The sequence below is a fragment of the Chroicocephalus ridibundus genome, chromosome 1, assembly GCF_963924245.1.
Source record: "Chroicocephalus ridibundus chromosome 1, bChrRid1.1, whole genome shotgun sequence".
Lineage (NCBI taxonomy): Eukaryota > Metazoa > Chordata > Aves > Charadriiformes > Laridae > Chroicocephalus > Chroicocephalus ridibundus.
The window spans coordinates 60,473,952-60,499,975 of NC_086284.1; the positions used below are offsets into that span (position 1 = coordinate 60,473,952).

Sequence of the window (26,024 nt, forward strand, 5' to 3'; positions counted from 1 at the left end):
CTGTGACAAAGAATGGTCTAAACAAGTACGTAGAGGGAGATTTTTTTTAATGATTGGCGGTCGATAGAACGTTAATGAATTATTGAACCTATTAAAAATATTCACCACTGGAAGATCAACATACTGTTTTGGATTTTGGTGGGAGTAGAAGAGGGAATTGAGTGGGACTAAAATAATGAGCAGACAGCAAATGTTGAATGCGCAGTGCATAAAGCAGGTTACTTTGACTGGGTACCTTCATAGCTTGCAGCTAAATGTGGTGATGCGCATTATTCATAATTTAGAACTTAGTGGCCTGACATTCCCTGCAAATGTAAAGTGACTTTTTTAAAATGTGATTTCACAGAGCTAAATGAAAGGCCAGTTCAAAATTCATTAAGCAACAAGGATGCGTTACTGGAAATCAGTGAGCTGCTTTTCACTGCAATAAATTTATAATGTTATTTTGGTGTAACTAAATACCACCTCAAGAAAATAATAGTAATTCCCTGGTGTCAGTACAGCTGGGATTCACCTCATCTAAAATTAACCCTGTAACACAGGTGTCTGGGCTCTTTGTCAGCAAGAGTAAAAGAGTACAACTGTATCGTGAAGGAAAAGTTCATTGCCAATGTGCTCAGATGGCCATTTTTGGGGTAGGAAGAATTGCCCTCTGGAGCTGCAATATTTCTTCATCGACTACAAGAGTCTGGCTGTCAACAGAAACAGGAGCAGGGGACTGCCACCCGCTGCAGCTGCTTCCCAGCTCCCCGGTGTTGCATGAGACCTTCCCCCAGTTGTATTCCACCAGTATACCGTACTCTTTCCTTTCCCTCCCTACTTATGGAGCAGCATCTGTGGTAGCGAATGATCTGGAGGCACAGTCTTGCCACCAGCCTTCATCGTGGCAGCCTCTGTGTCAACGTCGCACTTGCATGCCTTGTCCTCCTTTGACCTTCACCTTCAGGTCAGTTTTTTCCCTCCCTGGTGCGAGCTCTCATTTGGTGATGTTCAGGGAGATAGGTCTGCTGGCTCTCCTTTCCCACGTCCTCCACGTTTGGCCATGTTGATGACCTTCCCTCATCCCAGTGTACGAGGCTTTTGTGATGGTCGTGTAATGGGCCTGTGCTTTCTCACTGTGCCAGGGAAAGGCCCTCCTATGGCGCAGACCGTAGTGCAGCCTTTCCCCACCCTGCAGCCTTACCTGCACATGTAGCTATTTTGTGGGGCTCATGGACCCCCATGGGTCAGACCTGTGCCAGCATGGCGCAGGGAGAGCATCCAGGCTGTGGCTCATGGGACGCAGCTGCAGCCGTGGGGCGGGAGCTGACGGAGCTTGCCTTGTGCTCGCTGTCGGAGGCATGGCAGCAGGGCCATGCCTGATGGTTGGAAAATGTCTTCCAAGTCCTGGGGAAATCTTGTGTTGTCCCATAGGCCTTGTAACCACGTTCCAGTCAGACGCGACTGTTGGATGATGTCATCGGCATGGCGCACTCATTCCTGAATGCTTCCTCTGTCAGCTTGTGTTTGCTGTGACCTGAGTGACTGCTGGTTTGCCTCCATAGACAGCGGACTGAAATTTTAATTTATTGTGTTTAAATTTTTTAGTAGGGATGTCATGAAACTGCACTGAATCAAACATCCTCTGTGAGACCGGAGAGTTCCTGCTTTTGTGGATGTTGTACTTCTCCTTCTGGTCCTGCAAGAGCGGAGTGGCATCGGGCTCTAAATCTCAGCAGATTTTATATGCACAGTGTTTCCCTTGAATAAACTGTCAGATTTTATTTTGAGGTAGACTGATCAAAGCTAAGATGAGTTTAGAATAATGATCTTATTTACAAATACTTGAGTAAGAAGCATTTCATGTTGCTGAGGCACACTCCGGAGAAAATGCCAAGTGACATAAATGCTACAAGAATGTCGTTCCATCATCTAAATGCGTATAAGAAAAAAAACTTTTATGAAAACAGTCAGCGGGTTTTAATCAGGTGCTTTTAATCATGGTCTGAGATCAGACTGGCTGGCTCTCCTCAGCTAACCTTGGGCAGCGTGGTGACGCAGGTAGGCTCTATGTCTTTTTTCCTGTTGTTCAAAAATCTCCACGCTCCCACAGGCATCTGTTTTTTCCTGGCAGGCACGATGAGTTTTGGTCTTTGTTAGGCAGGAGTCCATCAGGTACTTTAGTAAGACATATACTTACACATTCACAGGCAGGTTTCCATTTTTCTGGTTGTGCGTGAGGATGAAAGTAAGTACCCTCTACCTCTTGCTGTGCAGGTGACTGTTAAACACACCCTTCCACTCTCCAGTGGTCCCAGCCAAACTGAGGAGGCCTGAGATTAGTCTGGGAGGTGGAGCATTTCCCTGAAGTTTTTAAGTCATTTGTAGGTGTATTTTCGGAGTGGTAAACTAGTATCATTATTATGCTAGACCTAAAGTCTTTTTAATAATACTATTGCCTCCAACAAAATGCACGTACCGGGAAGATCTTTCATTAAGAGACGATGTATGTCTGGATGTGCCTGTGTAAGCGACAGATGGAGTGGAAAATGTAGGAAGCTTTCTGTTAGCACTAACACACGGGGTGCAATAGCCGGCGCAGGCTGGGTGGGGATCATCGGGGATGCTTTTGGTTTAATGAAGCTGGAGAACATAAAGTGAGTGTACTCAAATTTATTTGCACTTGAGATTCATTTTGGATGGCATTACACTAGTGCTCTGTCTAGAAAAATGGGTGTCTTTTTTTCCTTGTCATCTCCATATCCTCTTATTTGGCATTTTGGTATGAATTATTTTAGTTGTTGCAAGGTCAGCTATGACAAATGCTTAAATTAGTATTCCTGTCTGCAATTGTTCTTGATGTGTTTTCTGACAATATTCACGAGGCTAATGTTTTCTCTAGCTAACATCAACAAACAGTTAATAAAATAATGTAAGTGAACATTGCTTCCTGGTGGCATAGGTCTGTTAGAGGCACTGGGAGTATGTCGGGCAGAAACCTGCTTGGCAAGTTCCTGGGGAGGTGAGATTGGCTTTTCCCTTCCGACTTTCAAAACCAGCCAGCGTTGAAAGGTTCGGTCATCGTGTCAGTTGTCACCGGGGTCACAGCGCCGCTGTGGTGGCTCATACATTCTGTGCCTTCCCTAGAAAAACGTCATCCTTTTAATTTCTCTGGTGTAAGCCTCGCTACTGGGTATTTACTTTTCGCCATTCGTATTAGACAATGGTAGATAGATTGCCTTTTGAAAGATGCTTTGTACTTTGGGTTGTGGCTGAAAACCGGGTGTTGCCCTAGGTGGAAAAAAAATGGGGATTTGTTTTCTGGTATCCCAGTGAAACAGGGACCGAACTCCACAGTGCCACATCTGGGAGGAGGTGGGATTGAGCAGCTGCCCACCACCCTGATGGTACAGGCACTGCCTGGAGATGCCAGGACCTGGGCTCAGGCTCAGGTTTGAGCCAGGTCAGCCAGATTGCCCGCCTCCATTGGTTTTCTTTTCTTTGCTTGGTTACTGCTGTTTTATTTTGCTCTAGTAATTATTTACTGGTCAGACAGGGAAAAGGGCCAATCTGCAGGCTGAGTGCAGGGGCACTTGTCTGGGGTGTGATGAGTCTCTTGTAACGGTGGAGTTTGTGTGGTTTGATGGGTTATTATTTGTTCTGAAGTGAGTGGAGATCTGTGTTTCAGGGCCTCTTGAGTTAAAATAGGTGCATTTGTCCAAGGAACAAAAATATTTGATTTCAGTGATTGGCCTTTTTATACAGAAACAGTGTTTTTTGCTGAAGCCTTGTTGGTGAGCTGTAATTTGCAGTATTTGCTGCAGGTGTGGATTTAACTGACGTGCTGATGAGAAGGATCCTTACAATCAGCAAAGTGGCGGTTCTGGGAGCTAATATTGGGCTAGAACATCTGCTATAAAATATACAGAGGGAAGACTTTCAGTGTGTGGAAGGAAATGCTTGCTCCTGACTCCTCCAAGTTACTCGACATCTCTGTTAGGGTAGCAGCGACGGGCCTTGACCAGCTTCAGTGCCTCGCAGCAGAAGGCTCAGGATAAGCCCTGAACCCAGGACTTGAGCCTGTTGTTGCTTATCAAATGGTGTGCAGCAAACCCTCAGACCCTTGTGTTCTGTATGACAGGTCTGTCAATGAACCTTTTTGTTTTCAGTATGTTGTACACAGATGTGGATACCACCTGTGTACATGGTGGTATCATAACCACCTGATAACATGATGATAACATGGTGGTATCATAACACCACCTGACATGGCTCGAAGGGCCATGGGATGAAATAGCTATCTTGCAAAATTCATGGTAGAAATTAGCCTTGGCAGACATAAGAAAGCTGTATCCCAAGTCACCCGCTTCTAACTCTTCTATTTCACGGTATTTTCCCCTCAAAAATAAAAATGCACTAACGATGGATTCTGAGCTGCCATCCAAGGGATGGATGGATATTTTCTGTAGCTTTAAAACTAGTGTAATTATTGTCAGCTGCCCGCTGGGTATGGTTGGAATAGCCACTTATTTTGTAAACTGTTTTGGCAGTGTTGTTTGCTGGATAATTTCTTAGCATAGTAATTTTTCTGCCACTAATTAAAAGCATCTGTATAACCCTTGGCTTTTTTTTCTTCTTACAGCAAAGAGCTCCAGGGAAGGTTTTGCATGATGCTGTTTGCAACCACCTGAACCTTGTTGAAGGCGACTATTTTGGCCTTGAGTTTCCAGATCATAAAAAGATGATGGTATGTAAAAGGATTAATTTTCAGCTGATTTTCATCTACATACACGCTGTTATTTTCTCCTTCTGCTCCTTACTTATAAGTTATTTTTGATCCTTACGTATAAGTTATGTTTGATCCTCAGTCTCCAAAAGAAAAAAGTACTCTTTTCAAAAAATGTTCTTGCCTGCTGGAGTTGAAGAAATGTTTTTAAAACCTGATTGCTCCTGTCAGATTTCTTCTGCGTTGAAAGTAGCAGCCAATTCAGACACAAGTTGGAAAAGGATTTTATCTTTATCAGTTGCGGTAGAGAAGCCAAAGGCTGGACTGTTGCAGAGCCTCAACTCTGATTTTACAGTCCTGCTTACTTTGGAGTGCAGGAATAGTAAAATCTTTCTCCGCAGTCAGAGGAAAATGCAATAATTGTGACATAGTTCCATTAAAAAAATTGTGGGGCAAGAAAATGGATATATAAAATATAATGAGGTTAATAAAAAAGAAATCAAGAACAAAAAACGTAGTAAATGATGAAGGCCCTATCTGGGGAGCTGTGTGGCACAGGCAGGTGTCCTGGTCCTGACACTTTGGACTCCGAGAACAGCTGCTGGCAACATTCAGGCATTGCACGAATGCTTCTAGGGTAGAAACAGTGTTATGTAGCAGAGAAAGCCAAAGGCTAATGACTTCTCAGTCTCTAATGACTTTCTTTCTGAAGTTTGTTTTACTTTAGACTTACTGTGTGACCTACTAGCATGTGTGCTAGTTATCTGGATTGTTTGACCAGTACATTCTGGTGTATAAGGGATTTCCTGCCTGTTCAGTGAATTCTGCACCAATAGCCTGTCTGACCTAAAGGAGATGACTTAGGGCAATTAGCAAAAAAAATTTATTTTCTGTCCATCTATACAAAATTTCTGGAAGGAGCAGTATTTCTTAACAAAAGAAACAAAATACAATTTATCTGCTGCTGCAGTAATCTGTTCTCATGCCTTAGTGCAGGCTTATATAGACACTAAAACTGATCGCTAGTAGTCATAATGTTTTAGGCAAACTATAATTAAAGAGGAAATTTTAAAAAATGAACATCAGTCTTTAAAAGCGATCTGCTTCACAGTTTGCTCCTGGATTTACATGAAACACAGTTTTACAAGAAAGTTACGTATTCTGCCAAATATCCTTGGCTAACGCTTTAGGTAATTTGAGAGCTCAACATAACTCTTCAGAACTGTGCAACTGTACAGTACTATTACAACACAGGGTCCATGTAGCTGTGTTAATAATGATATACTGACATTCCTGAGGTATGTATGTATGTAAAGCTGAAACAAATCCTAAGGTCTTGTGAATATGCAGTTGCTTTATAGTTTTCTAGAAAATGGAGAAGGTCATTTGATCGACATTCTCGGCTTCACAGGTCATTAAGTTTCAAATAGATGACCCTCTGTGTTTTGCTCAGAGACCCGAAGTAAACTAACAGTTTTCAGTCTTTTGAAAACAAAATGGTTTATTTGCTTGAGGCAGGACACAGGAGAGATTGAGGGGCTGCCAGTGCCTGAGGCCCTCACAGTGGCAGGAACTGGCTGGCTGGAAATACGTCCAGACAATCACAGTGGGGGAGCCAGGGCTCTGATGAAGAGGAAGGTGAAGAAACCCCCCTGAGGCTATTGCCAGTTTCACCTGAAGGAAAATGCCTCCATGCATGGAGCATGGTAACTCACCCGGCCCCTACTCTTGCAAAAGGAAATATTAGCCAAGTATCTGAGAGCACAAGTACATGTTCCTGCTGGTTGTTCCAATCTTTGCTTCTGAAAACGGGGGAGATCCTCAAATCTTGCCCACATCTAGTCAGCTGTGCCCCAAGAATGGTGAGGTTCTGTGGAAGTCATGCCTTCGACCACCTAAAAGCAACTCACAGAAACTCTGAAGCAGGAGATTTGATTGATTATGAGTCATTTTTTCAATATGGAGCAGCACTCTGGGAGTAAAAATTTATGCTTAAATTACAGTAACAAGTTTATATGATACAGTTGAGGTGAATGTTCCTGTGGGATCTAAAACTTTCTGAGCTTCACAATGGCCATAACGTAGAACTCAAGCATTGTGCAGATAAAAAAAATTAGAGTTAATGTTGTGTCTGAGAAATAAAGCATTCATATAAACACATAAAACAATACATTCAGATCATCTGAAGAGAATTAGTTGCTTTTCCAATGTAGAGTGCAATGTAAAAGGAAAAATAAACATTTCGAGCATATTTGTTTGGATGTAATCATATGTAGGTGAAGTCATCTACTCAAGTTCAGCTGTGTTTGTTTCAACATGCAAGGCTCCAGACCTCACATCTGACATACTGACAGTTGTATGTCAAGATGGCAGCTGTATACATTCAAGCGTGCTGTGCTTGTAGTGGGCAAGATCTGTGTGGGAAGATGGACGTGGAGGGTCTGAGGGCTGCGCTTCCTGCTGGGACAAGGAGAAATGAGGCACTGCTGCCAAGCCTGGGGTTTCACAAAGTTTCATCACACTTGATGTCTGCCCCAGTTCTCCAGCTGCTGAAATCCGGTCACTATCACAGAATGCCAGACTTTGTTTCAAAAATAAATAATCTAGCCTTTGTAGTTCCAGAGAAAATTGAAGACATGAATCTTAATTGAATCCTCACATTATTTTTCATTTCCAGTTTATAAACCAGTCTCAGATTGGCTGCGTTTAGATACAGTGTAGGAGTTGCATGATGCATGAGTTGTGGTTGCTTGGGTTTGGTGATAGGGGTAAGGTTTCTCTGTTTTGCCCCACCATTCTCCCTACACACGTTCAATACACGCATTTCTAGTATCCATCAGTCTGGTCAAGGATGTTGTAATTTGCTTGTAGGATGATTCGGAAAGCGGAGAAAGGAGTGACGCACTCGTGTGCTCGTGCTGTATCATAAACTCCCTCTGGAGGGAGAGAGAAGATTTTTTTTTTTGGTGGTGGTGTCAAGTAAAATACATTACTCCCGTATTCTTGTAAATTGGCTGTTTCATATTCAAGTTTGGGATTTTTTCCCACTAAACTTGGCAAAGTCCCTGACCTTCGTTGCAGATTATGTACATGCCAGCTTTCTGAAACAAAACAGTTTTAAGTTACTGAAATGCCAAAAAGTGTCAGAACCAGTTTAACGTGTGATAAACGCTGTATTCCTATTCTTGGGTAACCAAGCTTCTTTATCCCTTCCGAAAAAAAAAAAAAAAAGACTTTCGTAGGCTGAGAAACATGAAGAGAATTCCATTGAGAAACATTAGTGAGTGTGAAAGGGCAGGAATGTGAGGTCTTTGCTAATTGGAAGCACTCATATTAGTAAGGATGAAAACAGCAAACAGCATTGGAGCAGCTAAAGCAGCGCTACAGGCCTGTTCCTGTCTGCCTTCTCAGGTGATTTTCTAAAATGGATATTTTGAGTATATTTCAGTCTCTGCATAAGCTAAAATTATTAAAGGTCAAAGATGTATTCATTTCAATACATATTCTTTTTCTAGAGGAAGACTTGGTTGATTTGTTTTTTAATGACTTTCCTTTGTGGCGGTTGTAGGATGTTGATCCACAAATTCCAGACATCTCCAAGGGAGGCTCCATGCAATTTAGTGAGATAACAAAATACAAGTCTTGGGCATAGTCAGTTCCCGGCTGAGGACTGTGAGCTGTAACACTTCTCCAGGCCCTGCAAGTCATCTGGCTTTTACCTTCTACGTGATTGTCCCTCAGCTTTCCATAACATTTTGCCCTGCGCCTTCTGACTGAGACTGCAGGACGGGGGTTTATGCTTTGAAAACTGTATTTCCACGCTCTGCTTCTCTTTTGAGAACCGGAGGAAAGACCCACGCGCTGTCCTGAAAAATGGGTTGTTAAAAACGAGATAACAGTAAACTACGTGCAGAAGTTGCACTGTCCCCAGTTAAGAAAGCCTAAGCCTGAACTTCCCAGGTCTACAGAAAAGAGAAAATGTTGCACAGCTGTAAAGTGAGCTTCCGCTTGCCCATGCATTGCGCCATGTCTGCCTCATGCCCTTGACCTGCGAGGACATTCCTCCCCCAGGTGGTAGTGGTGGTGGGATGAGACTCCTTTATCTCCATGGGGCCAAACAAGGGAGCTCCACAGGCCTGACAGCGGGGCTCCTGTTGGGTCCCCAAAACCAGGAGGTTGTCTTCTTCTCATTTTTCCATTTGCCCAGCCTTCCCAGCTCAAAGGCAAGCACCAGCCTCTTTCACTTGCCTTTCTGGAGATTACTTCGGGTGAGGACCACAATGACAGCATAGGACTGTCTTTTTCCAAACTCCATATTTCAGTTGTTTTTTCCACAAAATGAATGGTTCCTGACCAAACGTGCTGTGACTGTTGGTGTCTGAGACAACTGAGGGGGGCGGTTCCTTGCTGTTTCCCAGCTCTCTGAACCCGTACTGCTTCAAAAGCTGTGCCATGGTGACAGCCCATTAACAGCGTTGTTTCCTGAGCATCTTCCAGAGTTTTGGGGAGAGAACCCATTTCATATAATTAGGGAGAGCATGATGACCACACTGGGAAAATTGAAGTAACTGATAATCTGAGTAGTGCAATGAGAAATGCTCCTTTGCAAGCAGTTCAGAGATAACACCACCTTCTTTTGTTTTCAGGTGTGGCTTGATCTTTTGAAGCCTGTTATGAAACAGATTAGAAGTAAGTACTTCCTTGCTGTCATTTCTTTTGTCAGTCTGAGAGTACTTGAATAAATGAGGACTCTCTCAATTGCGATCTTTATCTTCTCAACTTTCTTTGTGGAATTTTGTTTGGGTTATTTTTTGTTTCTGGTCTGTCCTTAAAAGATGTACTATGCATGCTGTGAAATTATATCACATGAACATATGAAGGGGCTGACCCAGTAGGAGAGAGAGATTTAGTCAGTCCCTAGAAGAGGTGATGATGGCAATGGAGGAAATGTTTTTGTAGAAAAAAAAAAAGCATGCAGTAAAAGAAGGATTACAGGAAGAACAGATTGCTGAAAGGTAAAAGTAATCAGGATAAAAGAAAATGAACAGGAAGACATTATTGCTGGGAGGGAGCTCTGGGACATTGCTGCAGAACTTGGAACTGTTTGAGACCAAGCGGAGGAAACAGTTGAGTTAGGGGCATCAGGGAAAGTTATGGTGGGTGGCGGGAGCGGAAAGGAATTTGTAAATAGCCATCAGCTCTGGAAAGAGGAGAAGCGAACAGGAAAGGTTTTGGTGGTTTTGTTTCTCTAGTCAAATATCAGCAAAGTTCTTAATTTGTTGAGATTTGCCATTAAGTTTTCCTAGGTGCCTCTCTGGTCGTATTAGTCTGAGTGTACGCTCTGGCACCTCTCCCTCTCACAAGAAAGAGATGCATTGCTCCTTTTGTCACTGGTCGTACTTGTAAGAGTCAGAACAAATGTACTGCTGTTAAAAGAGAAATAGTAATTTGCTAGTGGACTTGAAAAATAGAGTGTATTTTAGCTCCCTCCTGTTCTGAAGCAAGGAAAATAGACACACATAATATATTTTATTGGATCAACTGGTGTAATTACTAAAAACAGACTCAGCTTTGGCAAAGTATCCCTCCAAGTTACTGTTCTCTTTTATTGCGTGTAAATTTTGTTGTGCAATCTCTAAATAACCCAAATACTGAGAGAGGATGGGAGGTTAGCATGCATGTATGCACTGCAGGTTCCATGAATCATCCCTTGTGCATCACTCTGCATAATAAAATTTGGCCAGCATGTTACTGATGTTCACTAACTTCCTTTGACATTTCCCCTAGGACCGAAGCACGTTGTTGTAAAATTTGTGGTAAAATTCTTCCCACCTGACCACGCTCAGCTGCAGGAGGAACTGACAAGGTTAGTAGCTGCATGACTTTTTCTTTTTTTTTTTTTTTTTTTTTATTAAATCTCTGGCAGACAGAGGAGAGAACGTGGAATTTGAGATGACTGGGTGAGGATCGATGGCTGCCTCTTGGTATTAGCTTGATGTTATTTGCCCCAGCCTTGAACGCACCTAAAAAATAGGCCCTAAGATTCTGTGGCAGTCTGTGCTGAGAGGTTCTGCAAAGGGCAGGAGTCCCTTGGATTTGGGGCCCTGGGAGAGTTTTGCTCACCCCAAGAGAAGGCAGTTTGGCAACAGAGTTCTCCAACCCCCTTTGGCAGTGGGGTTGGAAGGGACCTGACCAAGGCATGTGTTGGAGCCCTGGGTTGCTCCTCTGCTGAGGGACATGTGCGACTCTGCACCCACGTTTAGGAGAGAGTTGTTTTGCATGAATCGCCAAGTTACAGTACCTGTGGGACCCTGTTCATATAGCCAGTGCAAAGGACAAAGTTTTGCCACAGGTGTAAGTGTGACTTCAGAGATGGAAAAACGGAAAGGAAAGGGAATAAAATGAAAGTAAGGGAAAGGTGGAGAAAGATACACACATATGCAGAAAGAGTACATCACAGGTGTGCTTATTTTCACTGCATTTCAAAAACTTCATTTAAGCTCTGAATTTCACACCGCTTTGGCATAAAGAGTCATATGATGGACTTAGTAAGATTCTTCCTCATTAGCAGTTCCTTCCTTTATGGTCAGAAACATTGTCTTGTTGCATTATTTCTTCACTGAAACTTTTCAACACTTTTTCTGATCTACAGTATTATTATTTTTTCATTACATTTTTCTGTTCTGATTCAATATTTTCACTATTAGTTTTTATTTTCAATCTTCCCACAAGATGAAGTCCTCTTTTATAAAGAGCTCTTGTGTCCTTATGACCTGCATTATAAAGAACAAGTCTACCTTTCTGATGTTCTGTGTTTATCTGTCTTGTTTTATTTTGGTAGTAGAGCAATGGAATGGAAAAAAAGAAATTATTTATATCTCTTGCTGGGGTAAGAAGAAGGAATATTTACTTGAAAGACTGAGTAAAAACAAAGAAGGGATGAATGAAAACTCACAACGTGATGTTACTAATGAAACGTTTCTGTTTCTAAATAGATATTCTGCATATCGGTTGCTTAGTATGTGAGCTGTAAATTGATTTTTGGTGATCTCTTTCTGTGCCTCAAGATGTGTCTCTGAATCCTAATGACTTTTTTGGTTAGATTTTAAATGTGTGTACTAGGGAACTTGAATATATGTACACAGCAGTGTGTAGGATGTGAAAGCATATCCACAGGGAACAGCTTCATCACTTGCAGAAGCAGAGAATACAACACTTTTGTGCTACATTTTTCTACTAGGGGGAAATTTGTATGGGTAAGCAGATGTCTGCAGGTTTCAAAAGGACATTATTTAGATCTGCTGTATTGTTTCATGTACTGTGTATTTTTCCCTACTCCTCAAATCAGCTTGCCCTTTTCATTTAATTTACCTCCATCTCATTCAGAAACTCGCTGTTTGAATGAGAGCTTTTCACTGAACCCATTAAAATCTGGCCTTATTAAAAACTATTGAGATCCTAGTATGAGTTCTCCAGAGGAGCTGCAGTCTTTGGAAGGCTGTTTAAGGTGTATAACCAGTTCAGATTTCATTCCTGTAGGAGAAATGCTAGGTCATACTGCTAGGTCATACTTTTTCTAGGGAGGAAATTGATGCTGAGTAGAACTAAGCAATATCAATTCCTGGTGAAGATACAAGAAATTTAAATGTTGAAATAATGTTGTAGACCTGCGATGTCTCTGCACTGAAACTGTCTATGTAGAGTTGCCCTACATGGCTGAGATGGTTTGGAAATGAATATGTTAAAAATGGCTGGTGCACGAGCGGTGCGGGTAGTGGGGCCACAAAAGCATCAGAGCGAGCTAGAGGTGTGCAATCGAGATCTTGCTCCTCATTTCCAGGTGAGTGCCAAGGTGGAAGTTTAGAGTTCCCCTTGTGTTCTACAAGAACTAACTGATAACTTTAAATCACTGGTTTATCTGGCATTTCTTCATAGTTGCAAGCAGCTCCATTATCTAGTGCTGCTTGCTGTGCGGTTGCTGAGCACTTAATAGCTGTCACATTTGCTTCCACTGTCATATCGCTTCCAGATCTCATTGCTCTGGTTCCAAGGGAAGGAGGGAGAGAGAAAAACAGAGATATCTTGGTTCTGCAAGGCAGCCACCATGTATGGTGGCTAGTGGCTGTAATACAGTATCTGTTATGTTTTATTTGGCCTCTAAATTTAGGAAATTCATCTCACTTCTGTAAATTCCAAAATGCGAAAGGAACATGTAGTCAAAAACAGAGTTGACGCTGAAATACTTTCCCCTCTTTCCCTCATGCTTTGTGTAACTCTGTTCACTTTTGTTTTGCAGGTACCTATTTGCATTGCAAGTGAAGCAGGACCTGGCACAGGGAAGGCTAACCTGTAATGATACCAGCACTGCCCTCTTAATCTCACACATAGTACAGTGTAAGTTCCCTTTTTTCTTCTTTCCGGGAGGATAAACAGGATGATTGGTTGGACATGCTTTGCTGGGTTACCTGTTAGTAGCTGCTGTAGGGGCAGGTTTAAGCCATGGGGACAATTTATTGTATTTCTGTAAAATGGCATTCAAATACAGATAATTTACTCTTTCAAATAAAGAAGAGCTCCTGGACACCCTATTTGCATTTTTAAAGCGCTGCATTTGATAGTCTGCCTAGGAGCATTTAAAAAGCAAACTTTGCAGGCAGTGGCAAACAGGTTGAATTCCTGTTTTACTATACTTTGTGTCATGTCAGCAGAGCATTCAAATTCCTGGAGATCTGTATGCTGTCTAGAGAATGTAGTAAATAAACATGCTTAGAATGCCAGACTAAATCACAGTCCTAAGAGGAAACTGATAGGGAAAGAAAAAACAACAACAGATTTTAAGCTGCTTTTTTTTTTTTTTTAATTGCAAAGTATGCGTAATAAGACTGTTCAGTAGAATCATATATTAACTTTGTTCATCACATCAAAGCCTCTTTGAGCTTCCAGATCACTTGAAAGGCAGCGTATGTTTTCCCTTTCAAGACTTTGTGCATACTCATCTTGAGAATAACGTTAGGTAAAACCACTGAGAGGCATATGTAATGGTCCCAATAGGCCATAGTTTTGAATGGTCGTTGTACAATTCAGTGTTGCATATTTCCACTGAAATGCTGTTGTATGGAAATTGCAGTCAACAAAGATGTTCAGAAGCTCTTCAGTGATGAATAGGTACATCTCATGATCCTTTGCCATAGTCTGTTTGAGCGTTAGGGCAGTTTCTCATCAATTGCTGGTGGAAAGACAGGTGTTGCATGGTTTTCTATTTGCCATGGTCATCATTACCCAGTGTGACTGAGTAGCAATAAGAAGCTGTACATCAGCCTCTGTGAAATTATACCATTTTAAAACTGAGTATTTTTTGCAGCACAGACTTAAAAGAAATCCTTGGCTAGCGAGCTTTTTGTGCCTTTTGATTTTTCCCTTTATGACGTCCAGCATGCCAACTGTAGTCCTTTGCTCAGTTAAGCTAGTTCTAACTTCCTTTCATCTCAGGAAAAAAAAGTCTTGCTCATTTGGGGGAAACTGAGTATCATTTGTTACACTGCATTCTGAGCGGGTGAGTTTTCCTACTAAATGTCTGTGCACCGAAGAAAGGTGTTGGGGAGAGGACACCCTAATGCATACGTTTATCTTCATTTGAGGTAGTGCTTCATGATCATCGTCTCTTGAGCTCTCATACTTTATATGCATTATTTTTCTTATGATTTTACTTAGATCCTGTTTCATATCTTACGCATCTCCTATTATAAAGTTCTTCAATGAACTGTCTACAGCTCTGATGTCTGAAGTGCTCAGAGTGCAGCTGCTAGCTTGCTTTCCTAAAGCAACAGCATAAGAGGATAAAATACAGGATGTCCTTTCATCTTTACAAGCTGTCCCTGTCGCTTTCCCTTCTCCCCACAGTGCAACCCAAATGTAATTCAGTGTTTATTCAAGATTCCTCCATTATACATCTGGCCATCCCCCCGACACACCAATACAGGCTGGCAAGAAGCATTAATTTCAAAGGGTGCAAAAATGGCAAATCACTGCCATTGCTCTTATTCTGCTGAGATGCTTTATACTGTTGGATTCAATAGTTTTCCTCAGTTGCTGGAGACGATCATGGCGCATTTGAAATCTTTTTGGCTCTTTGTCCGCTTCACCTGTGAGCTTGAGGTGCAGAGTGATTCTGAACTGGGGTTTTAGGTATCAAGTAGTACTCTCTTTATGGGGAGAGTAAGGTAAGATACTTTGGTACGGAAAGATGGAGTTATTCCATCGTGTCAGAAGGAGAGAGGTGAGAGATTCATCATGCAGAAGTGAGACAGTATTCACAGAATCTGAACTGCCATTTTGGGGAGCGGGATGTTGTGCCTTATGGTGCACCTGCAGCGCTGCTTCTCCTCGCCATCTCCTGACTGCAAGCTGGACCTTTTTTTGCTGTTTATGATTTTTTCCCCTCTCCCTTTTTTGTGCAACAATATTTGCTAGAAACCTCTGCTAGAACCTTGCAACTGTCTCATTTATTTATCCATCTTGTGTCTCATGAACATTTTTCTGTGAAAATTATCTCTGATAAGAGTCTATAGCTGTATCCTACCCACATGGCTGTCTTTTGTATTTATTTTCTCTCCGGCTTACTATTTGGTAGCTAAAAAAATATTGCATATTTGTCTGCAACAAAAATAAAACTAGACGGCTGATAAGAGTAATGATATCAAAGTGGAAAGATCGAGAAAGCAGGAGGTTAGGTATTGTATGTCTTATCAATGCTGTGCCTGTGAGCAGTTTCCATGGGGGATATCTGATTCCAGGAGGCCCTTATATTATGCATACAAGCTTATGTCAATGTTATAGACTGTTATTTATATGAAATCGTAATATGACAGCAAATAGGTTTCTGTTAAATTAGCATGTATATTACAGAATGAAATTTATATTTGAAACATTCTATTTAAAAATACCTTAAAAGCATTGTAGAAAGTGTTAGAAGTAAGAGGATACTTTGATACTGCAAATGATGAAGTAAGATGATGGACTGATTAAAGGCAAAGAACTGAAATACAAAGCATTAGACATATCAGTAGTGCTAATGCAGACAGAATACAGTTTGGTATATTGCACTTGCAAGAGAAGAGAAAAGGGAGCATCAGTGGAAATCAGTCTTTGGCTAAAACACGTGAGAAGATTTTAAAGAAGAGTTACATCGGAGGCTGACAACATTCAAAACATAACTCCCTCTCATTCTAGAGGGAGTGCTACTAGAAAGGCATTTAAGGTGGAAAAGGAGGGCTAAAGAGAGAAGAAAAAGCTGCTGAGCATGAGGTCAGAGAGAACAAATTCAGAAGTAACTTGAAGGCCAGGAGGACAACTTTGATAATGGATTTGCAATTGACAAATACAGAGAACATTATAGAAGTCACACAGAGGTGAAATAAGAGTCTTCTGTGCTCCTGGCTCTGAAGAAAGCCCTACAGAAGGTGGTTGAGCTTCATCCATGTACAAGGACATACAGGGTATGAACTGCATTTTAAAGAATCAAGGCCCATGTTATTTGAGGTGTTGCAAATCTAGGTGGGCTTATGGCTTCATTAAAGAAGAGAAACTTGTCTTTCATTTGAGTTGGGGTTAAAAATGGACCCTAAAGATTTGTGACACCTGGGTGAGTAAAACTGGAGGGAGCTGTTTCTGAGAGGGGGACAAAAGGGACATTTTATGAAAGAGAGTTGTTAAAAATTCTGTAGTATTTTTACTGTCTCAAGGAATGATTCAGAGCAGAATGGATGAGGGAGGGAGTGGGAATCAGTCTCATTTATCAACTCATTTCCACCTCTGACCTGACATTTCTACTCTGCACTGGTGAGGCCACAACTGGAATGCTGTGTCCAGTTCTGGGCTCCCCAGTTCAAGAGAGACAGGGAACTACTGCAGAGAGTCCAGCGCAGGGCAACAAAGATGACTGAGGGATTGGAGCATCTCCCTTATGAGGAAAGGCTGAGAGAGCTGGGACTCTTTAGCCTGGGGAGGCAACGGCTGAGGGGAGACCTTATTAATGTTTACAAGTATCTAAAGGGTGGCTTTAAGGAGGACGGAGCCAGGCTCTTTTCAATGGTTCCCAGTAACAGGATGAGGGGTAGCGGGCACAAGCTGGAACATAGGAAGTTCCGATCAAATAAGAGGAAAAACGTCTTTACGGTGAGGGTGACAGAGCCCTGGAACAGGCTGCCCAGGGAGGTTGTGGGGTCCCCTTCTCTGGAGACTTTCAAGACCCGCCTGGATGCAGTCCTGAGTAATGTGCTCCAGGCAATCCTGCTCTAGCAGGGGAGTTGGACTAGATGATCTCTAGAGGTCCCTTCCAACTCTGAAATTCTGTGATTCCGTGACCTCCAAAGTATAAAGAGGCATCGTGTAGCTGCAGGCAATTTGGGTTGAAAGGTGACTGCCCTGTCATTCGTAGATGCTTTGGTCCTCATCTTCCCTGCCTATGCAAGGTTATTGCTCCCCCTCCGCATTTGCAGGTACATCTGATCCCAGGCAAACTTTTGTCAGAAATCACCCACAGTGTTTTAAACATCATCTGAAACCTTTCTTTTTTTTTTTTTTTTTTTTTTTTTTCTAAAACAGCCTATTTTGGACAGAACTGGATTAAGGGATCATTTACCTGTATGGAATGAGATGATGAGTCAGGGATCTGAGCTTGGGTCTGTGGCATCCTAGGTAAACTGTGCAATGATGTGCTGAGTGCAGCCTGGATTTAATTTGAAGGCGCTGCATTTTAATTTCACTGATGTTATTAAGGTAGCAGCCTTTGTTGTAGCATTTTTGCTATTATTCCAGCAGGTTTGCAGGCAGAGGCTGCTATGCTCTTCAGTGAAAAAGTTAATAGCCAGATTTTTCAGAGGCATTCCAAGAATAGCAGGCAACAAGATAGTAATCTGGCACCCACACAGAGATTGCTTGCCCCTTCCCCCCCAAAAAAAAAGGAAATCTGACTGAATGGGCTGCAAAATGGAAGGTGGGTGTGACATACTGTTGCACACACGGTATTGAATAACTGCAGCAGATGGGAGCGACTTTGAGGAGGAGGGAGACAGAATGTGTCTCAAACTGCTGCAAAATTAGAGGAAGACAAACGTTTCATAACCCCATGAGGTGGAATACATGCCTGCATTCAAACAAGCAAACAAAACCATCTCTTTTCAGATTTTCCCCTGAAGATTGCAGTGTGGGGCATGGGCCTGGGGAGGAATTGCTTGTGCTTGGCTGCTTCAGGGAAAGGCACCTGAGCACCTGAGAGACGGATGAGTTCTGCTGAATTAGTGCTGTCCTCCCTTTCACATCCCCCCCTGCCCGCCTTATCCCGCACATACAAGTCGAGGGAGGACTGCGATGGCTTCATTTCTTCAGTTGACATCCAACAGCTACTTACTTCGTTATGGTGGATGGGAGGAATCTTTGTGCTGCTTCTCACATATCAGAAACTAACACAGACGAGAAGCGAGGAATGTGCGTAAGATAACACAGTGGGAATCTGAATTGTAAAACCATGACGCAGCTCTGCCCTCTTCCAGCTCTCTGCAGCTTTTGGATTGCCCAAATAATTCAGATTTAATACAATGTTTTAATAGACTTTTCTTAAAATTCTCCATAGCTGAGATTGGGGATTTTGATGAAACCATAGATCGCGAACACTTAGCGAAGAACAAGTATATACCTCAGCAAGAAGCACTAGAAGACAAAATCATGGAATTTCACCGTAATCACATGTAAGACTTTTTTATTCTTGTTATGGGCCTTCTTTTCTTTTAGAGTAGTTCTAACTGTAAGTATATGCTGTTAGATCATAAGTACAAAAGAGGTTTGGACCTCTGACTTTCTCAAAGGTTACTTCTCAAAAAACATTTGGTGAATTTCCTGAAGGTTATTCCTGCCTTTCTCCTGTCATCATAACAAGATGTTTAAAGAACAATTGATTTTGATATTCATTCAAGCATGCCATTATTTTACAGTCTATTTCATACAAAATGCTTCACTGATGATTTTGTGCATGCAGGTATGATTGCAAATGATGACTGATCAGTCAGGCACTTCTGATAGCAGTCTTTGATTTCAAGGACGTTGAATAGTGCTTTTTCACATTTCCATGCTGTCCTTAGAGATGGGTGAAGATAAGGGGTTTAATGATAGTTTTAGGAAAAGCACAGAGTGCTTGCAGAATTAGGGATTTGGGGCGAAAAGGATTCAAGATGATGCTGCAAGTAGGTTATCCTAAGGCCTGGAGAAAAGTCTAATAGTAAGAAGATGGTTCAAAGAATTACAAATAAGGCATAGAAAGGTATTTTTTTGCTGTTGAGAATACTTTGAGACTTGGACAATTTACTTTTGACCTACATTGAATTAGATATGAGTGGCAGGGAATTCTGTGTGAGTGGCAGTAATAATCAAAAGTTTTGCGTAATTTCATCATGATTAATTTAGTGCTTATGGGTTCCCAACATTTATGTTAATCTTCGTCTGTCTTCTGTTCTACTTCATTTTGGTATCGCATTCATTTTTACAATGAACAACATCCTCGTGCACTTCTGTTTATGATTCTTTTTTTTTTAGGAATATGGTTTTTTGTTTCCGATGGAAAATAAAAAGACAGGTGGTGAATTCTTTTAAAGTTAATGGTTCAAAATCTAGCTGTATCAGGTGTCTCAGAACTGGAGCAATCAAAATTTCTAATAGATTGTAAAATCTGTGGATTCTTTAGTATTGGTTTAGACTAAGTTAAAGTTGTTGTTCTAGCTGATATAAATCTGAGGACGTAGAAAAACCATCTGGATATTAGACCTCTGACAGGTTTCAGTCTCTTTGATGAAATGTCTCTTTGTTCTCTGGAGGACCTGCTGATCTCTATTAAAAGGTGTGAAGAATTTGTGTGTCTTCTCTGCTTTCTTTCTCAAGGGGACAGACACCAGCAGAGTCTGACTTTCAGCTTTTGGAGATTGCCCGTCGCCTGGAGATGTATGGAATACGCTTGCATCCAGCCAAGGACAGGGAAGGGACAAAAATCAACCTGGCTGTTGCCAACACAGGCATTCTGGTGTTTCAGGTTAGAGCTGCTCAGGATATGACTTTGTACTTTATAAAGCAGAGAGATTTCTTATAGCAATATGAATTCAGGACCTCAGCCATGCCTAAAAGAAGTTGGTTGGGAACATTCAAGAACTTCCAAGTTTTTTCTAACAATGACCTTAAACCTTTTATAGCTGCATTAGGTCCTTCACTTCCAGGGACTCTTACCTTGTTTGCATGCAGAGGGTAGAACTCCATCTGCAGCCACAATGTGCTGTTCAAGATGCAAACTGACCCACAGCTCACAGTTTGCAAGTTGGGCACGCTGACACCTCCTACATATAGGAGCAGGTAGGTCTTGCGGGCATGGGGCGTACTAAATGGGTGTAAGGCAGGGACAAATAAAACAACAGACAACTGGAGTACATGGAGGAGGATGTAAGAAGTGAATCTAAGTTCTCCGTAGCCGTACTTTGTCGGAGTTTTTACAATTTTCTTGACCAGCCTTGGCCATTCTACCTTTGCTGAATCCGCAAATCTTATTTCTTTCCCTAAACGATCCAAGGTATTTTCCTTACATTTCTTTCCTCTCCTACCCCAGTCAGCCTAGCAAATATTCAGAAAGCATCCCTAGTAAATTTATCAAATACTTGTACTGCAGTTCCCCTTAGGTAAATAACAAATTGAGCTTTTAGAGTTGTGAAGGTACAGATAGTCAGCTGTTGTAAACTGCTTTCACTTCAGATGAGCTTATGTCTACTAGAATCCACAATGCAATTTACCTCACTGTATGTTAAAAACAGTAAGTAAACTGTTCTATAGAACGTCCATTTTTACAATTGTCACAGACTGTTCATTTTAACTTCCGTTAAAATACTAGTGTTTCCAACCTTATAAAGTACTTTGAGTCCTTGTATAAGGAAAAACAACACCAACCAACAAACCCAGAAATACGTCTGAGCCAAATGCTCTATGTAAACTAAAAAAACAAAGCCAGAAACAAACAAAAACCCCAAAATAACAAAACCCAAAACAACAAAACCCCCTGCTCAACTAACTGGCTTACTAGTGAAACCCCCAAACTTGTAGCATAGCTTGAAGCATGAGAACACCAGGATGTTGTTAGAAATGCACGTAACTCAAATTAACTGTATGTTCAGGCCCTTCTCCTGCTCCCCCACAGTATTTGCATCATCTGAATTAATGAATTGCAAAGCCTTATAAATTAAAACTGTCTTACAGCTGAAAGTATTCATCCACACAAAACAGCACGGACCTCACTGAGTCCCAGCAGACAGCTGGGATCCTTCCATGAGGATGTAGCTGCTGGTTGAAGGCCCAAGGCCTGATTTGTAAAGCTGTAAAACTCAGTCATCTCTTCTTGTCCTAATGTGTTTTGGACTTTCAAAACAGTGAGTTTTGGAATTTTTGGAAAAACTTGGAAATTTTGCTGGATCAAGCTCCAAGACTGAATGCTGAAAAAGAAGTCAGGCTCTGACCTGCTGCAGCCTGCCCAGCAATTGGCCTCCTGCAGGAGGCTTAGGGCTTCCTTCAAGCACTTCACAGGGCAAGAGTTCATCTTTTAATTTTGGATGTATCTGAGGGAAATTGAAATATGAGGCCTCATTAGAATGACCTCAAGGAAAATAAAGGTTCGCTCACAAATGGCATAGGCAGTGCTCAGACTTATTTGAAAGCCTGCCATTTATTTAGAAATCAGTGACAGTGTTGCTGAATATTCTGAGGGAGATTAATTATCTGATTTCTTAGACAGCAGGTTGACTTAGCAGAGATCATCACACTGTCATTACTCCTACGTTTGTCTGGGGATGGTGCCCAAATCAACGTGGGTTTCTGCATTTGGCAACCCTGTAGTAGCTCTCTGAAACTTCTGTGCTGTGCTGTAGGCATGTTTGTGTTGAAGTCTTTACTGAATAAACAACTGTAATGAATATTTTAAAATAATACCTCCAATACATTGATTAAGAAAGAGACCTCTGGAGAGTAGGGGCTAATGATGCAGTTTCTTTTTTGAAGAAAATTTCTCTCAGGCTTCCTGTTCGCTTCTGGTTTTTGGTTGCTGTTTTGTGGGAAAAGCATTTTGTGAGTCTTCAGAGACAAGTAATTTATTTAGGTTCCTTTTACTTCTGTTGCTCCCTATAAAAGGTCAAAATACAGTATTTTGCACTTCCAATACAAAACTTTCAGTTGCTGGTTTTTTCCCCCAGGTTAAGTGATGATTAAAGGGGTATTTATTTTGCCCTGTAAACAGACAAAGAGGAAAGAAGTCTATTCCGTCAAAGTGAGATGACCACGTTAGGTGTCTGGATTCCCTGCATTCTCTGTAGCTGGTAGAAAGAGAAGGAGGCATCTCTGGGAAGTGACTTAGTCCACTGAAAATCAGAGTCTGCCTAGTGGAACAAGATAACGTCATCTGGGCAAAAGCTAGGCCACCCTGTTTTGTGCAGTGATACTGGGTCAGATACTTTCACATCAAGGCAGTATACCTAGTCCTATAAATATGCAAGAGTTTAACCACAAGTACCTGCCTTCAGTCACAACACCAGATGCTTACGGTTTGCATTATCAGAGGATGAATGATAAGAAATATCATAATTCCAAGTGAAGTGAAGAGATGATTAATTTATGACAAGCTTTCTGTAGTGGTTTAGATTTCTCCATTCGGATCTGGAATGCTTAAACTCTGCTGCTTTTGTTTTCTGTAGGGTCACACCAAGATCAATGCCTTCAACTGGGCTAAGGTTCGAAAGCTGAGCTTCAAGAGGAAACGTTTTCTTATCAAACTACGGCCTGATGTGAATGTAAGTCCTTGTCAGGAATTGGTGAAGTTGGCAAAAGGTTATTTGGTAAATTTCTACTCACAGATCAAACGTGTGTTTTTATCACCTCAAGAAGATTTTTTGTTTTAAAATTAATTGCTTATGTTCAGTGTTGGTACTGCACACACAAGCCTGGCATCTCAGGTGAGCAGTCCCAGCAAAGGAGATGTAAACTGAACATCACAGAGTCGTCTTCTGGCTGTGACTCTGGTACTCTATCATCAATTTTTTGACGTAAACCACTTCTCTTTAATGTTAAGACCACTGCTTTATCTCCATCATATATGTCAATGAAAGAAAGTTTGAGCAGCAGATGTGATGCTGCCCGGCAGATGGGTGAATGTCTCAAAGTGGGAAGGATAGGGCCTGTTAAGCCACAGAGCCAATGAGCTGGGAAGAAGCCTTTTTTTGTGGCATAGCACCTGCTTTGTCAATGCATCTCTGTCACGTGTGTTGCTTGCTTGCTTACATTGCAAATGCTATCTCCATTTTCAGAGTTCGTTCCAGGACACCCTGGAATTCCTTATGGCCAGTCGAGATTTTTGCAAGTCTTTCTGGAAGATCTGTGTGGAGCATCATGCCTTTTTCAGGCTTTTTGAGGAACCTAAACCAAAGCCTAAACCCGTTCTTTTTTCTAGAGGTTCGTCATTTAGGTTCAGGTAAGACCTGCAATTCTTCTTTCCAACTTTGTTGACTCCCCATTTCAAAATGGCATCCATAATGATCTATGGTTAAACCTATTATTTTCAATTCCCATTTTTCGCGTTGTAGTTTGCTCCTTTATATTTTCCATTGCACCTTCTCAGCCAGAACAGTGCAAATAACACTGTAGGATAAAAGCCTGCATTCATTTTCTAGCAGCTGTTGCAAAGTAGCTTTCTGGAGGCAAGATATAAAGTACATAGGTTCCAGCTGGTTGCACATAAGACAATCCACCTGTGTCCTAAGCAGCACAAGATAGCAACCTTTTGGGATTCTTTGGATCCTCTGCTTCTGGGATGGGAACTTTTCTATGTATTAGAGATTCGTATTTTCGTTGCATGTCCCTGTGGTAAACCCATCTCTATCTATATCTATCTCTATCTCTGTATCTATATCTATCTATCTCTATCTATCTATAAAGACAACGGCTTGTCTTTATGCTGCAAAGGGTTTATGGCTTGTCTTTATGCCTGCAAAGGCTTTATGTGAGATGACCACCTATGCTAAGACCAAGTCTACCTGCTCTATTTTTAGAGCTCTAGAAAGGTTTTTAATACTTGGATTATTGTTTTTTTTCTTACACTGGCAGAAGACTCATTGTAGATATTGTATTGTGTATGCTAGCAGGGAAATCCTTTTATTCATACAGTTTGTTTTGTTTGCGAAGCTGAAATAAGCTGAACAACCAGAAATTGTCTTTGCTGAGATGAACGTAGTTGCCTTGAACGAGAACATTGTAGATATGGCCATTCTCTCTTCCCACTTTTATTCCTGCCTGCAAAGTAAATTAATTAAGATGGAGGGACCTGGGTTAGGATAAACAAGCTATAATCATTAAGTTTCTGCCTGAGTAAATAGAGGACTGTAGATGCATTCAGCTTACCTCCTGGTTTGGGGAGGAGGTTCTGGCTGTGTCCTCCGCTCACTGTGAGCAGTGCTGCATACATTCAGTAACTTTTTCCAGGCCTTGTGGTAATTCAGTTAGTTTAAAGCTTGTAATGTATGGGAAGAATTTATATCTCTCTTGAAAATTCTTGAAGTGTGGGTTTCCTTTACTGCTCTTAGGTCCCTTTGGAGTTTATATCTTTGCACAATAGGAAGTGCTGGGCTTTCTCACTACTTTTTCATGGCCTGTAGCAGAAGGAGAGAGAAAGATTTCCAGCCTAATACTCTGCAGAAAATGTATGTATGTTTAGTTTATGTGTTTCCTATTAGCAATAGAGTCAAGAAATGCATTTCAGTCGTTTTCATCTTGGTTCCAGGGTTTACTGATACCAGGTAAGGCTGGTATTTGTCTCTCAAAAGGATTCAGGAATGTTCTTTGTTCACAAGAGGGAAACTTAACCCTTGCCAAACTTTCTATTGTGGTGACTTCCCCGTAATGTAGTACCCTATAAAGGGCACACAACTGAATTTAAGCAGTTCTGAAATGGCATCAAAAAATAGCTCCATAGCAAAAAAAGAGGTAACTAACGGGCAAAATGATAAAAATCTGTGTGTATCTGACCAGGTCCACTTACGATCTTACATGAGTTTCTGCTGATAGTGACAAATACTTTCCTGGTTGCTGTGACTTCATATGCAGACCACATATATGTTTACGATGACTATTAAATGTGGCAAATTCAGTATCTTAGGTTGATATTTTAACTATGGTTTTCTTCCAGTGGTCGGACTCAGAAGCAAGTTCTTGACTACGTTAAAGAGGGAGGGCACAAAAAAGTGCAGTTTGAAAGGTGAGAGGAAATAACTGAACTATTCCAATATGTTTTAATCAAAGCAAAGCCACGATTTCCAGTTAGTTATATTCTAAGATCTTGGCAGCAGCAGTCCAAGTGAAAAATTCCTTCTTTGCTGGTTTATCATTTGTATGATATCCCCTTGGTCCTGAAAGTTTTGGCAGAAGTTGACATAGCTTGTAGTTTACTTAAAATCCATAGTCTTCAATCTTTTTTTCACGAGTGAGCGTCCTGCCATCACAGGTAACATCTTCCTGTATTGATTTGCGCCCTTTTTGGTGGGATGTGGTTAATGTTTACGAACGGACGTACTCACCTCAGAATAAAATTGAAAGTAACAGGAATAGGTTTAGCCAACCTCAAGGGAGAGGTCTCCACGGAAGGCTTCCAACTTGTTAAAGCCAGTTCTGTCTGAACTCATCTTACTCGTGGTGAGCTTAAAGTAATGGCCAAAATGCCACAAAGATCACAACAGCAGTTCATTGCTTATGACTCGTGTTCTGGTCACACACCATTTTTGCTTCAGTGCTTCATTTTTGCTTTACAATGGTACGTTTGCAACACAGAGCGCATTTACATTTTACAGAAAGGAGGAATGTTAATCTGTTTTGGAGCAAAATTTCATGAAAGCTGCTATTCGAAGGTTTTGTTTTAAAGGAGGCACCTCTCTCGATTCCTATTCGTAGAAAAAAATGAAATGGCTTCTTACTCTGATTTTCCTTTTATCTCCAGGAAACACAGCAAGATTCATTCCATCAGGAGTCTGACTGCACAGCCTTCAGAACAGCATACAGAGGTGCCAAAACAAGTCAGTGATGTTGATGAAACCCTGGATCATGCCTTTTAAATATTGCTTGTTACTTTACCCTCCACTGATTGCTTTTCTAAAACTCTAGGAGCATAGTTTTCTGCTCGCTTTCCATTTAACTGGGAGCCCTGGGTGTCATAAGTTTTAGGTGCTGCAAGTGGAACAGGTTCATTTCCACTGTGGAACAGAGT

The 26,024-nt window shown here is 41.5% G+C and overlaps 1 protein-coding gene across 6 annotated transcripts in view; it reads left to right on the forward strand.

Annotated features, from left to right (window-relative positions):
- Nucleotides 1-26,024, forward strand: part of FARP1 (FERM, ARH/RhoGEF and pleckstrin domain protein 1) — a 219,635-nt gene that overhangs the window by 137,329 nt on the left and 56,282 nt on the right. For 4 of the 6 annotated variants that reach the window (XM_063336712.1, XM_063336689.1, XM_063336673.1 and 1 more), the window contains exons 3-12: nt 4,622-4,726; nt 9,352-9,394; nt 10,493-10,571; nt 13,002-13,099; nt 18,336-18,450; nt 19,634-19,781; nt 22,471-22,566; nt 23,080-23,243; nt 24,954-25,022; nt 25,758-25,833. In XM_063336712.1, coding sequence (XP_063192782.1) covers nt 4,622-4,726; nt 9,352-9,394; nt 10,493-10,571; nt 13,002-13,099; nt 18,336-18,450; nt 19,634-19,781; nt 22,471-22,566; nt 23,080-23,243; nt 24,954-25,022; nt 25,758-25,833 — 993 coding nt within the window. The remainder of the gene's footprint in view (nt 1-4,621; nt 4,727-9,351; nt 9,395-10,492; nt 10,572-13,001; nt 13,100-18,335; nt 18,451-19,633; nt 19,782-22,470; nt 22,567-23,079; nt 23,244-24,953; nt 25,023-25,757; nt 25,834-26,024) is intronic. The other 2 variants (XM_063336705.1, XM_063336696.1) reach the window with 1 other exon arrangement.